Source organism: Carcharodon carcharias, chromosome 1 (assembly GCF_017639515.1).
Source record: "Carcharodon carcharias isolate sCarCar2 chromosome 1, sCarCar2.pri, whole genome shotgun sequence".
NCBI lineage: Eukaryota > Metazoa > Chordata > Chondrichthyes > Lamniformes > Lamnidae > Carcharodon > Carcharodon carcharias.
The window spans coordinates 32577582-32592952 of record NC_054467.1 but is presented as its reverse complement, the minus strand read 5'-3'; the positions used below and the strand labels follow the sequence as shown (position 1 = coordinate 32592952).

At 42.8% G+C, this 15371-nt stretch overlaps 1 protein-coding gene across 3 annotated transcripts in view; it reads left to right on the top strand.

Moving 5' to 3' along the window:
* inpp4b (inositol polyphosphate-4-phosphatase type II B) overlaps nucleotides 1–15371 on the top strand; it is a 900896-nt gene that overhangs the window by 848055 nt on the left and 37470 nt on the right. For all 3 annotated transcript variants that reach the window (XM_041213287.1, XM_041213212.1, XM_041213146.1), the window contains one exon: nucleotides 14056–14210. In XM_041213287.1, coding sequence (XP_041069221.1) covers nucleotides 14056–14210 — 155 coding nt within the window. The remainder of the gene's footprint in view (nucleotides 1–14055; nucleotides 14211–15371) is intronic.

Here is a 15371-nt window from a genome sequence, read left to right as displayed (position 1 = left end):
AGGGTTGGAGATGCAGCTCAGATGGACAATTGAAAGTGAACCCCAGCAGGCAGCATTTAAGATACTCAGGACATTGAGATGAGTCTGAAATGTGAAGGATCTGCGTGCGCTTGAGAGTGCTTGCATGAGGCTCTGAAAGGCCCTGCCACGTGCACACGTTTCCCTCCAGGATCACTTGTGAGCCGGCTGCTCCCTCTGCGCTGACAGATGATGAGGTTGAGGGACTGTCGGTGGAAGAGGACAGCCTCTGAGATTCCTCAGTGGATGACTCAGTGTGTCCTGCTGCCACTGCTCCCTTCGGGTGCCCAATAGCCCTGGCCTGACTCCTTGAGGGGAAGGAACACCTGGAGGGACATCGAGATGCCCTGTTTCCCCCTCGCGTTACCAATGCAGGGACTCACCCATGACTACCACAGTGGAATGCAGGCCTGTGCCCGTCTCTGCATTCTGCTGGACCAGGGCCTCCATGGCATCCACCATTCTCCCCATGGAGACCTCCATGTGGGCACCAGTGCATCAGAGAGCAGGCAGATGCACTCTTCTGACTCGCATGCCACTCTGTTGAAGGCTTTCAACAAGCATTGGCGCTGACCACCACTGCTGCCGCCTGCCATGCTGGATTGGTGATGCGGCTGCCCATCCTGCAGCTAGAGTGGGGGTAGAGGACATCACGGTGGGCCTCCACGATGTTTAATTGGCATTCCAGTGACCCCCTATCATTAAACCTGGGGTTGCAGTCTTTTTGCCTTTCATGGACATCTTCCCTGCAGTAGTCATGGTCTGGAAGCATTGAGATGTGTGCACGTGGCTGGACTTTAAATATGGTGCCCAATGTGATGAAGCAGCGTGGTGGGCAAATGAGAGTTTGCCCGCCCTGGAAACGGTGTGTTTCCAGAGAATGCATAATTAATGCAGTGGGTTTGGGGCAATACGGCGTGAAAACCCACCATTGCAGCCGGTGAGTAAACGCCGTTTTACCTCCCCAGTACCGCATTTAGTGCAAATCTGAGACAATTCACAGACACAGGGTATTGGTCCTGAACAGTAAACAGTCACTCATGGCTATAAGAAAAAGAGCAGATCAGCAAATTAAAGTCATTGAATTAGGTAAAGACTTCAGAAGGAAACTGTTGCCTGACTTAACGCATTTTCAGAATACCATGGACTGACCTGAACTAACCCTGCCTTCCTCTTTAAAGACACTGCCTGACCTGCTGAGCATTTCCAGCATATTCTGTTTTTATGCCACATTAATGATGTTTGTCTCTGTTTTCATTGTTGTCATTAGCTCGTAATACTAGTCATCTCTGTATCTGTTGTTTTTTACCAGTCTGACATTGTGTATGACTATAAATCTCATCAATCTATGCTTGTGTCTAATTGTCTGCTTGGCTTTCACCAGTCTGTAATGTAGGTGGACGAACCTGCACCTCCTCTCTCATACTCCTAACTCTAAGGTTTGGCCTGAAACCATCTGGGTGGAGAAAATGGTTAAGGCTCACAACTCTTTTGAATAGTTTATTATAACATCGATAAACTTAAAACGGGTTACAAACCTCAGTGCCTTTCCCCCACCTTGAGTTAGACAAGTACTTACAAATCCTGTTTACCATTGATAGCTTACAAATGTCAGTACTCTGCTCCCTTTTAAGTTATTTCAGTACCATACACATACTGTTCCTGTAAATTCTGAGCTGCACTCATGCTCGTCACCCAAGTTGCTTCTTCTGAAAAGTTATTGCTTCTGTTACTGCTGCTCCTTTAGCTTAACTGTCCAGTTTTAATTATCCAATCTCCTTATTAAACTATTTTCTGAGAAGCTCCATATTGTGCAAAGCTGTTTCTGCTACAAGCTTCTTAAAACCAGCAAAATCATTCTCGTGACATATCACAAGCCCTTCCCAAATCTATGCCACTGTATATACCGCAACAGTCTTATATCCTGGGTTCATGAATAGTCCATCAAAATATGAAGGCGTTTTGATGGACAAGATGCTGTTTATTACATCATCTGGTTTCACTCTAATGAAACAGCTCTTCACAATTAGCATTTCCAAGGAATGTGGAGCACATTCAGACACAGTACCTTCCTATAGCTCCTTAGCCTGTAATTATTATTTACAGTTCTATAGCAGTTCACAGAAATCTGATGGTTGAGACAAAATTTTTTAAATCTTGGATATTCACTATTCATTGTGTGGCTTAATTGCATCTGCCATTAGCATCGAGGATTTTTTGTTGAAGGGTCCTGAGGACTTCGAAATGTCAACTGTGCTCTCCTCTGCCGATGCTGCCAGACCTGCTGAGTTTTTCCAGGTATTTCTGTTTCTGTTTTTGTTGAGGATTTTTTAGGTTCAGTTTCAAGGAGGCAAAGTCTGGCCCATTTCTGAAAAGTATTCCATTACAAATGGCCTCTTTGCAGTACCTCCTTCTGGACTTTTAAATGTTAGCTTCTTTTGAGTTTACTGTGTCCTTGCTGAAGGACTAATAACTGGGTTTTACCAGACTTCTTTCTGCTTCTGTGGATATTATCAGTCTGTAGTGGTGTTTGCATCTGTAGATCTTTTCAGTCTGTAAGTGGGTTTGTCTGTACTGGTTTTACCAGCCTGAATTGATGTCTGTCCATCTCAGTTGGTCTCACCAGTCTGTAATTGTCTGACTTTGTACACATTTTACCAGTCTACATTGAGGTCTTTGCTGTTGTTGGCAGTTTGTTTTGTTTCTGCTTCTACACATTTTGCTGGTATGTTTTAGGGTCTCTTTATATGTCTACAGACTTTAGCAGTCTACAGGAATGACTGCCTGACCTCTCCTCAGTCTGCAATACTGTAAATCTGCACAGATTTCACCAGTATGTATTGGTGTCTCTCCTTGCCCCAATGGGTTTCTACCAATCTGCAATGAAGTCAGTCTTCCTCTATTGGTCTAACCAGTCTGCAGTAGTGCTTGGCTCTCTCCATCTCTCTCTCATTGTGTTAGTATTCTGCATCATTACCTGTCTCTCTGTTTTTTCAGTTTGTTTTATTGTATGTCTGTCTTTCTACTGATGTTCTAATGGACTGGTCTCTTTCTATGTTTTTATGTAGTGTTCTCCCTAAGGTTTTTCTCCGTCTGCAGTAGTTGTGATCTTATAGGATTGAGGCATAGGAAGCACAATATCAAAATTTGTTGATGGCACAAAAGTAGAGAAGTTGAAAATAGTGCACTTGAGAACAGAGGGATACATAGACAGTGAATTTCCTTTCTCTTATTTCTTTTGTATTAACTTCTATTGACTATAAATACATCCAATTAATATTTCTTACCTAGGTTCTTTCTAGTCAAGTGATGTTATTGCTATGTTATTGCTGAGATCTACCTGCCCAAACAGCCCTTTAAAACTTCTTATCTCTTCTGCTTTAGACAATACCCCCACCCTAAGGTCTACTTTCTCAGGGGTACCTTCTAAATCTAGGATGTAGTTAGGTCATTCTTCCACTCTGCCCGTTAACTCCAAAACCTACTTTCCTTAACAGTGAAGCATACATTAGATTGTATTTTGTTACCGGCAATGCGTAGTTACATAATTCCAATTGTGTTCAACAAACAAGTCATCAAAATACCCAACATGAGGGCATGGTTAGCAGAACAGGTGGACAGTTGTTGGGGGGAGGTGGGGAGGGGCAGACTTTTTGTCTTCTATCTTTATCAATCTCACCAGTCTCTAAGGATCTGTTTGTCGTGGGTTTTATCAATGTGTAATGGCACTTTTCTGTCTCCAGGGATCACAGCATTCTACTGAGTCTGTCTGCTGAAATGAATTTTAGCCAGTCTGCGCTGGTGCTTGTACAGCTCAGTTTAGTCTCTAGTAATGTGTCTCTGGGTGGAATTTAATACAGATGGCAGGGGGCTTGCCTGCCAGCTAGAGAGCTGGCAAGAGACCCATGTCCACTCCTTTGGGGAAGGTTTGCCTTACTAATTGCCACTTAGGCACTTAGGTGGCCAGTGGTGGAACTTCCCTATGATCAAAGACCCTGAGGGTGAAAAATCTTGCCTAGAGAGCTGCCAGCCAATCAGAGGCCAACAGCTCTCCATTGTGAGCAGAGCCACTGGGAATTGTGGCTCTTTGAACAGTGTTGTAACCTTGTCCCCTGGCATCACAGAGAAGGAGAACAGGGGACAAGGTTGCAATGGACAAAAGCTTCAATTGACAATGACAACTGTCAGATTTTGGGCCCAGTATGGATAAGGGGCAGAACCCTGGGCATCAGGAGTGTACAGGAGAGGAAAGAAGGGCAGGAAGACAATGAAGGCTGTACCTTCAACACAGGATTGACTGCCAAAGACAGAGCTACCTGGAGATGACCAGGAAGTGCAGGAGACTTTGATTCTTCAAGCAGATGGTTACCGATATCTGTGCGCTTGTTGCCAAAGATCAGCATTGCTCATGATGCCTAGCCTGTGGCCATCAACATTACTGTAGCCTTGAACTTCTTCACTTCTGCCTCCTTCCAAGGATCAGCTGTGGACTTTAATAGCAGCCAAAAATGGCTGAAATGCATCTTGCAGGTCACTGATGCCCTCTTTGCCAGAGCTGGATACCATATTCATTTAAGGACAGACGCAGCCTCTCAGAAACAGTGGGCAGTAGATTTCACCTCCATCACTGGAATTCTCCAGGTGCAGGGCATCATTGATTGTACTCATGTGGCCATCAAGGCATCCAGTGACTACCCAGTGAAATCCATCAACAGGAGGGACTTCCATTCCCTCAAGATCCAACTGGTCTGTGACCATAACATAGGGTTTCTCCCTGTGTGCGTTCACTTTCCTGGCAGTTGGCATGACTCCTTCATCCTCTGACAGTCCAGGCTGCCTCAGACCTTCACTCCAACCCCCAAAATGCACGGATGGATCCTAGGGGGCAAGGGAAATCCCTTGTAGAGACGTCTACTGATCACTGTATAGGAGCCACAGAAAGAGGCACAGAGGTAATAAACTGATGCAAGTGCTCAGCAAGACAGCCATTGATCAGGTCATTGGGTTTCTGAAGATGCGATTTCGGTGCTTGGACATGTCGGGTGGTGTCTTTAGTACCCTCCTGCAAGAGTCTCAGTCATTGTGGTGGTCTGTTACACACTCCATTACATGACCATCCAGAGAAGTATGGACCTTGAGGACTGTGAAGTACTAGGAGACAGCTCATTGAGGGAGGAGCTGGAACCAGAGGTGAGAGAGAAGGAAGAATTTTGGGGGGCAGAGGGAGGTGATGCTGAATGAAGATGTTTCTCTGCTGCACATGAGGTGGCCTCCTGCCACCTGGCAGGAAGAGGACATCCCTCCTCTCCTTCACAGTCTCCAGCATTGGATCCTGGTCAGCATCAGTGAAGTGAGGGTCTGTCCTGTGCTGGATGCCAGGCCTCTGGTTCTCCTGTGACATTTCACTTCCCTCTGGGGCTGTTGAAGATTTCAGCACCAACAGCAGATTTCTCCATCAGTGAAGGCTGTCATGACAGTCTAAATGAGTCCCACTTGACCCACCTCCATTCCCACTGTCATTCTAAGTAGACAGGAAATCTGTCACCATATCAATTAAGGGCTAACCCCTGTGAAAATCTGAACTTGAATCAGTTTCCCAATGGAGGCAGGTTTCTGACCCAAACACACACTTGCTCCTGTTTCCCACCTCTGTGGTGAAAATTCAGCCCATAGTGTTTGTCTCTGTACGTAGCCATCTTGTGAGTCTGCAGTGGGTTGCATGTGTTTAGACATTCTAGCAATAACACTATTGTTTCTTACTGTTTGCAAGTCACTTGGGGCAGGTTTTCCCGGTCGGTGAACGGGGGCAGGGCCCACTCACTGACGCATAAGATGACGCGGGGATAGGTCGGGCGTGCGTCCCAGCGTCACCCCGTGTCACTTAGATTGTCAATTCGGCTGCACACCCACCCAACTGTCAATGGCCTGTTAAGGCCATTAAAAAACCAATTAACATGATTGGTAAACTTGCCTGTCCAACCTTAAGGGCTGGGATCCCAGGCGGGTGGGATGAGGTTTCATGAGGGTCTTAACTTTTACTGAAACCTTTCATAAAAATTTAATGTACATGCCCCAACTCATGTGACAGTGTCATCAGCAGCTGAAGATGGTTAGACTGAGGAAACTTTCCTGATGAACTCTTGGGCAGTACCCTGGTTGTGTTGACTGCTCTCCAACAACCATATCCGCCTCCCTTTATATCAGGTATGACACCAACCACTGAAGAGTTTTTCATTTGACCCCCAATGACTTCAGCTTAGCTAGAACTTCCCGATGCTGCCTTGATGTTAAGTTTTTGCTTCCATGTCAGGATCAAATTGTGATTAATGTCAAGACCCAAGAAGTTCTGGCAGAACCAGAGTCAAAGGTCAGTCAGCAGCTAATTGTTGAGTAGGTAAAACTGTTGATAACTTCTTCCATCATTTTGCTGATGATTAGGTGATAATTGACTATTGGACTTATCCTTTGTTTTGTGGATTGAATGCACCTGGGGAATCTTCTACGTAGTTGACTAGGTGTCTGTGCAATAACTATACTGGAACAGCTCAACTAGGGTATCAGTTAACTCTGATGTGTGGATCTTTAGCATTACAACTGGGATGTTACTTGGGGATCATAGCCTTTGCTTTGTCTGTTACAATCAACTGCTCCATAATATTACATGAATAAAGCAAATTGATAGAATGCTGCATCTATGATAGGAGCATAATAAATAGGAGCAGGAGGAGACCCTTGAACCTGTTCTGCCATTCAGTATGATCAAGACTGATCATCTGCCTCGAGCACTTTCTCACCCATGTTCCTTGATTTGAGAGATCAAAAATCTATCTATACCAGCCTTGAATCTACAATGACACACCTGCAGCCCTCTGGGAGAGAGAATTTCAAAGATTCACAACACTGAGTAAAGGAATTTCCCCTCATCGTAGTCCTAAATAAACAACTCATTATCCTGAGGCTGTGCTGCTGTGTTCTAGATTCTCCAATCAGGGTCAGATTGCCTCTCAACTAAACTCATTCTTCCAAAATCCAGAAAGGATAGGCTCAATTTATTCAGCTTTTCATCACCATATAATCCCCTCAGCCCAGGAACCAATTTTGTGAAACTTCACTGTACTGCCTCCAAAACAATTATATCCTTCCTTAGATATGGAGACTAAACCTGCACACAATACTCCAGATATGACCTCACCAAAGCCCTGAACAAGTCTCTTGTGTGCTATTTTTCCTTACATCTACCATTGGCAGCCATCATCAACACACTCTCAGAAAATCTTTGAGGCTCTCCACCTCTCCTAACCTTCACCATAACACCTCCAAGGAATTTATATCCTTCCTTTGCCAATTTGATATGGTGACCAAAATTGCACAGTGTTTCATTTGCTCATCCCCATGATAATTTCTTCTGTCTTTGCCCCCAAGAGGCCAATGTTTACTTTAGCTACTCTCCTTTTTATATACTTGTAAAAGCTCTTATAATCTGTGTTTATGTTTGTGGCTTGTTCACTGTCATGATCATTTTTTCCCCTTTTTATCAACTTCTTGGTTGCTCCGGTTTCTAAACACCCCTAACCCTCAGGCTCATGGTTATCCTTTGCAACATTATAAGCCTCTTATTTAATCTAATACTATCCTTACTTTTCCTGGCAATCCGGGGATGAATCTTTCTCACTGAGTTTTTTTTCTAACGGAACATATTTTTGTTGAAAATTTTGAATATCTTTAAATATTAATTGCTATCTATTTTCCACCGTATCTTTTAGTTTATTTGCCCAGTCAACCTCAGTTAACTTTCCTCTTATATCTGTATAACTGAGTTTGTTTAAGTTTAAGATTCTTGTTTTGGAAGGGAGTAAGATGCTCTCAAACTTCAAAGGAAATCAATTGAATCCTGAACATTGTTACCCAGAGGATCTCTTACTGTGGGATCACTAATTATCCCTGCCTCATTGCTGTAAACTCAATCTAAAATCACTTTATCCATTGTTGGTTCCACAATCTATTTTTCTAGTAAACTGTCCTTCTATAAACTCTTCTTCCAACAAACTTTTCCAATTTGATTTGTGCAGTCTATATGAAGATCCCATGATTATTACACTGTCTTTGTTGTAAGCTCCATTTTTTTCCTGCTTCATGCTCTGTCTAACTGTGTAACTATTATTAGGGGCCTGTAAACTATGCCCAACAGTAATTTCTGACCTTGTTATTTCTAATCTCCACTGATACTCATTCTACTTCCTGATCTTCTGGATCCTTTCTTATTACCATCCTTATGTAATCTTTTATTATCAGGGATACTCCTCCTCCTCTGCCTGAATTTTTCAAAATTTTAAGTGTCCTGGATTATTTATTTCCCATTGCAGCCACGTCTCTGTAATGGCAAGAACATTTATCTCTATGTGTGCTGCTGGTTTACATATCCTGTTACAAATGCTTTGTACATTCAGGTAAAGAGCCCTTAATTTCATTTCTTTTACTGTTATTCTTTGCATGGACCTTATGTGCTGATGCACTGCGTCCTTCCTGCCCACTTTGCTTATCTTTACCCAAATTGTTACACTGCTCTGTTGCCTCCGCTTTTCCCTTTAGATTTCTAAATTTCACTTCACTTAACACTGCACTCCCCCCCGCCACGCCCCCCCCTCCCCCAAACCCCCCATCTTAGTTTAACACCCAGTCCACCGACCTGGTTATCCTTTTTGCCAGAACACTGTTCCCAGGCCAGTTTAAGTGTATCCCATCCCAATGAACAGTTCCATCTTTCCCCTGCACTAGCGACAGTGCCTCGTTAATCTAAATCCATTCTTCATGCACCACTCTGAATTATGCACTTAATTCTCTAAACTACTTGATCTTCTTCCAATAGGCCATGGCATGGCTGAGGTAACAATCTAGAGATTATTGCCTTTGAAGTTCTGCATTTTAATTTGGATTGCAATTCCTCAAACTCTCTCAGCAGAACATCATTCCCAGTTCTACCTATGTCATTGATGCCATATGTAGACCATGACAGTTAGATCCTCCTGCTCCTCTGCCTCCAGCTGTCCTTAGCCCTGGCACCGTCAGGCAAGAAAACCTTCAGAGAGCATTCTCTGTCCTCCTGACAATAGTATTCCCTATCACTGCCACATCGTTTTCACTCTCCTGACTTGAGTGGCTTTCTGCATCACGTTATTATGGTCACCATGCAGTCTTTGTTCCCTTCCGCAGAGACAGCAAGTATATCATATTTGTTGGTCAAGATTCAAGACCGAGACTCCTCCATCATGACACCCTGGATCTCCATAACTGCCTGACTCATAGTCACAACTCCTGTCCCTAACCATTGACCAGTTTCTAAAGTTTTACTTAGCCTAAGGGTGTGACTGCCGCCTGAAACAAAGTGTCCAGGTAACTCTGCCCCTCCCTGATGCCCCACAATGTCTGCAGCTCGGACTCCAGCTCAGAAACTCCACACTGATGTTCCTTGAGCTGTGGGAACTTACCTCAGATATCCATCGCTGAATAACGTAAGAGCATAACATAAGAACTAGGAGCAGGAATAGGCAATTCAGCCCCTCAGACCTGCCCCGCCATTCATTACGATCATGGCTGATCTTATTTTGGCCTCAATCCAATTTCCCGCCCTCTCCCCATAACCTTTCAACCCATTACTAATTAAAAATCTGTCTATCTCCTCCTTAAATTTATTCAGCGTCCCGGCATCCACTGTACTTTGAGGTAGTGACTTCTACAGATTCACAACCCTTTGAGAAAAGTAATTCCTCCTCATCTCTGATTTAAATCTACCACTCCTTAGCCTAAAACTATGGCACCTCATTCTAGAATTCCCCAGAAGGGAAAACATCTGCTCCATGTCTACTTTGTCTAGTCCCTTTAGCATCTTATATACCTCAATTAGATCTCCTCTCATCCTTCTAAACTCAAGCGAGTATAGGCCTAAACTGCTCAATCTCTCCTCATAAGACAAGCCCCGCATCTCTGGAATCAATCTAGTGAACCTCCTCTGAACTGCCTCCAGTGCAACTACATCCTTCCTCAAGCTTGGCCTAAATAGCCAAGTGGTTATGGTACTGGGTTTATAACCCCAAGATCAAGAGTTCAAATCTCACAATGGCAAAACTATCAAGAGTTCAAATCTCACAATGGCAAACGATGAAACAATGTAACTTCATCTGAAACAGATGGAAACGGGTTTGTACTTGAAAGAGTTACATCCTTCCTCAAGTAAGAGGACCAAAACTGTGCACGGTACTCCAGGTGCTGTCTCACCAATGCCTTGTACAGTTGCAACAACACTTCTCTATTTTTATACTCTATTCCTTTAGCAATAAATGCCAAAATTCCATTTGCCTTCCTTATTACCTGCTGTACCTGCATTCTAGCTTGCAGCGATTCATGCACGAGGACACCCAGATCCCTCTGCACTGAAGCATTCTGAAGTTTCTCTCCATTTAAATAATAAGTTGCCTTTTTATTCTTCCGACCAAAATGGATAACCTCACACTTATCCATATTAAACTCCATCTGCCAAATTTTGGCCCATTCACCTAACCTGTCCATATCCATTTGTAAATCTCTTATTTCTTCATTGCAACTTACTTTCCCACCTATATAGGTGTCATCTGCAAAGTTAGCTATAGTACCTTCTATTCCTGAATCCAAGTCTTTAATTTAGATTGTAAATAGTTAGGACCCAAGGACCAAACCCTGTGGCACCCCACTAGTTACAGTTTGCCATCCAGAAAAAGACCCATTAATCCCGACTCTCTGCTTTCTGTTGGTTAGCCAATCCTCTATCCAAGCTAATATCTTATCCCTAACTCCGTGTGATCTTATCTTGTGTATTAATCTTTTGTGCGGCACCTTATCAAAGGCTTTCTGGAAGTCCAGATAAACTACATCTACAGAATCCCCCATTATCAACGTTCTGGGGGTTATCATTGACCAGAAACTGAACTGGACTAGCCATATAAATATTGTGGCTTCAAGAGCAGGTCAGAGGCTAGGAATCCTGTGGCGAGTAATGCACCTCCTGATTCCCCAAAGCCTGTCCATAACCTACAAGACACAAGTTAAGAGTGTGATGGAAGACTCTCCGCTTCCTCGATGAGTGGAGCTCCAGCAACACTCAAGAAGCTTGTCACCACCCAGGACAAAGCAACTCACTTAATTGGTACCCCATCCACTAACATTCACTCCCTCCACCACCGATGCACAGTAGCAGCAGTGTGTACCGTCTACAAGATACACTCACCAAGGCTTCTTAGACAGTACCTTCCAAATCACAACTGTGACCATCTAGAAGGACAAGGGCAGCAGATACATGGGAACACCATCACCTGGAAGTTCCCCTCTAAGCCACTCATCGTCCTGATTTGGAAATATATCACGGGTCCTTCGCCACCGCTGGGTCAAAACCCTGCAACTCCCTTCCTAACAGTACTGTGGGTGTACCTACACCACATGGACCGCAGTTGTTCAAGATGACAGCTCACCATTACCTTCTCAAGGGCAATTAGGGATGGGCAATAAATACTGGCCTAGCCAATGATGCCCACATCCCATGAATGAATTTTAAAAATGGTTGTCTGGAATTGCAGTGCTCTCACAAACTCCCACATGCTGCAGTTATGGCACCCTACCTGCTCCGCCATGTCTATGTAACATTATTTCTTTATTTGTTGGAATATTTAGTTACCAATTTAGTAAAGCAATAGCAAGCTACAGTTTCCTGGCTTATGGACAAAAGAAGAACACTCCACTGGGAGTTAAAAAAGAATAAAAAGCAGCAACTCCTTCCACTTTTGCCCCAAATTCCCACTTCCATCAAATTCCCATATCTAGCACTCTGTTTACAGAGCACTTAGTTCTCTGATCGTGCTGGAGGAGGATGGCTGGGTAGGGTCTCCATATAGACAGGGAATGATAGACTGCATTCATATCCATCAAGGCACCAGAAAACAGGCTTTAGTCAATTGGAAGTGCTTTTACTGAATTTATGTTCAACTGCTCTGGGATCACCACACAAGGATCATGTGAACCTGTGTGAAGTTTGCAGGCTGCTATCACAATGCCTTAATTCTGCAGCAGCCAACCATCTCCCCACTGTTCCACCCTTCCAGAGACATTAGGATGGCTGCTTGGGGACAAGGGAGTCCCCCCCCCCACCACCCAAACCCTCCACCCTCCCACCCCACAGCCCTCTACAAACCCAGCTCTCCTGAAAAACTCAGACACAACCAGGACCATGGGCTGCCAGCAGCATCAATAAGCACCATATAGGTCTCTTGAAGCAAAAATTTGGGTGCCTGGATAGATCTGCAACACCCTGCAACGTGCCACAGATGCCTTCTGCATCATCGTAGTATGCATTGCCATCCGGCAAGGACCGCATTTAGAGAATGCAGAACAGCAGCAAATGCTGTCATCCGACAAGGAAAGTTTGGTGAGGATAAGAAACAGAACACAAAAGCAAAATACTGTAGATATCAGGCATCTGAGATGGAAACAAAAAATGCAGAAATGCTCAACAGACCAGGGTTCATATTTCAGATCAGTAACTTTTCAACAGAGCTCTGATGAAGCAGAAGAAGGAAGGCCAGCAAAACCCCTTGCAGCTAGAGATAGTCTAGCTCCAGGGATTGGTTGACAGCACAACACTTTCAGTAACTTGCACATTCTGTTCCTCAAAAAGTTATACAAAGCCCCTCTTTGTTCATTGTCCTTGTCACATTTGTCAGTACTCTCTTAATCTTGCATGAAACAACATTGAAAGCATTCATCCAAGTTTTTATGTGATTGGCAAACTGATAATGTAGATTCAGAAACTGCTATAAAAAGGCATAGCAGACAAAAGTGTGAAATGTGATAAAGTTGATTGATTTAATGCCAAACAGCAATTATCTTGAATTCATTCCCTCACCTTAGTGTCAACCCCCGTAGTACCTTTCAAGTTGACTATTCCTATGAGGTGCTTCCAGCACCTGCAATTTTCTTTCCTCCAGATTACAGGCAGTCTCCCTATGTGAAATTTTGCTATCAGCATTCAACATCAATCAGAATAGCCTCTGGTTAATTAATTCTCACTTTCTCTATAAACTAGATTGACGCTTTCGTATAGAGATTTTGCCTCAAGTGCAACCAGCTGCACAATAGTTGCAACATTTCTGTATGTGATGCCTCATTTCCTTAAAAAGACATACTTTCACAAGTTTGCAGCTACAAGACTGTCTCTTATGCCCAAAATGAGCTCCCTTTACTGGCGATTGTTATTTAATTATAAAGTCACATATTTTCATAGTTTTAACACCACGAATGATAATATTGAGACTAGTGGAACAGTCACACAGAAAGCAACAAAAGATCCTAACTGAAATAATGCTTCCGGATACTCATTCATTTGCGAGAAATTCCTCTCTGCTAATAACTCATTTAAAATTAAAATTGGCATTGCTTCTACTCAGCTAACAGAGAGAAGAATTTCAGACAAGCATATTAAACATTGTATCATGGTATACTAAAGCGTTATTTCACAGCTTTTAGAGTTCTAAAAGTTATATTACAGCTATTCATGGTACTACATAGAACATAAGCACAGAAACAAGCCACTCAGCCCTATTGGTCTGTGTTGGTGCTTCTGTTCCACATGAGCCTCCTCCAACCACACCTTATCTTACCCGATCTGCATATCTTTCTATTGATTCCTTTCTTCCTAATGTGTTTATCTGGCTTTGCTTTAAATGTACCTATAGTTATTTGCCGCTGCATATGTGAGCGAGTTCCAGATCCTAATGACACTGAGCAAAGAAGTTCCTCCTGAATGCTTTATTGGATTTATTGCTATTGCATTTTTATGGCCCCTAGTTTTGGACTCCTGACTGCCCATCACCCCCAATGCACCCGCCCCTTACCCCACACGCACACACACACAAAAGAAAATATCTTAAATCGATAACTAATTTGCCATATTACAAAAACTATGAAGGTTTTCCAGGAATAATTTCAGTAACTGAAACCATCTTGAATCCTGTTTAGATTTGCCGAAGACTCAATGGAATGCGCTTCACAAGCTGTAAAAGTGCCAAAGACAGGACATCAATGTCAGTGACGCTGGAGCAATGTGTGATTCTTCAAGAAGAACATAGTCTACACCCAGACTATTTTGTCAGAGCTCTGGATTGTATGAGGAGGTAGGCATTTCTCAACTGTATCCCATGAGGCTTTTATGTTAACTGGCAGGATAAAGGACAAGAGTAGACAAAATATTTTTACCAAGAAGAATAATTATTATTCCGAATGCAATACCACAATAGGCTATTGAATCTGAGTGAATCACAAGATTAAAAAAGGAATTTAATTTGTACTTGAAGAAAAATATTAGAAGGTATGCAAATAGAGTAGATGGGTTCCATGCTAAATTTATACTTTATAGCTATTCATCAAACAGTAAGGATAATCATAAACTATTTATCCAGTCAAAGCCTTTCAAAACTTTGAACATTTTTATTAAATTCACATGACCTCCTCAGCTTCAGTGAATACAATCCTAGGTCTCATTGTAATCAAACATTCTCATCTCTTGTACCCTCTTAGTGGATCTGTGATGCATCATTTTTCATGGTTCCATAATACTTTTTATAATGAGGTGTCCAAAATTGGAATAAGTACTCCATCTGTGGCTTAATACCTGGTATAGATTTATCATCAACTCCTCACTTTTGCATAGAATACACCATAATTTAGAAAAAAACAAAAGCAAAACACTGTGGATGCTGGAAATCTGAAATATAAATAACAATGATGGAAATACTTAACAGGTCAGGCAGCACCTGTGAAGAGTGAAACCGAGTTAGCGTTTCAGTTCAATGACTTTTCATCAGAACTGGGAAAAGTTAGAAATATAATTAGGGCATTTGTCATCAAACCTGCTGACAAGGATTATGCAGTTGCTGTCTGGCAAATCAACCAGGTACGTTTCAGGTTGATGACTGTTCATCAGAAGGTCATACTTTTACATGTTTATCTTATAGTATATGCTCATTTTGCAGTAAAACCAAGGATTTTATTTGTATTTTTTGCTCACTCCAGCTTTTATAATCACACTTTTATAATCACACTATCGCACTTCTAGATTTTTCTGTCCTAAGTGTTACATCATTTAGAGCCACCATCTATTATTTGTTCTTTGTGCTCAAGAAGTGCTACTTCACATTCAACTATATTGAACTTCATTTGTCACAAAGCTACTTATTTCCTATATCCGTGTCCTCCTGCAGTGCCTTTGAAGTCTTGGCACGCTCTGTAGTAATCAACAATAGCTGCTGGAGCAATACATGTGGGGTTGAAAATTC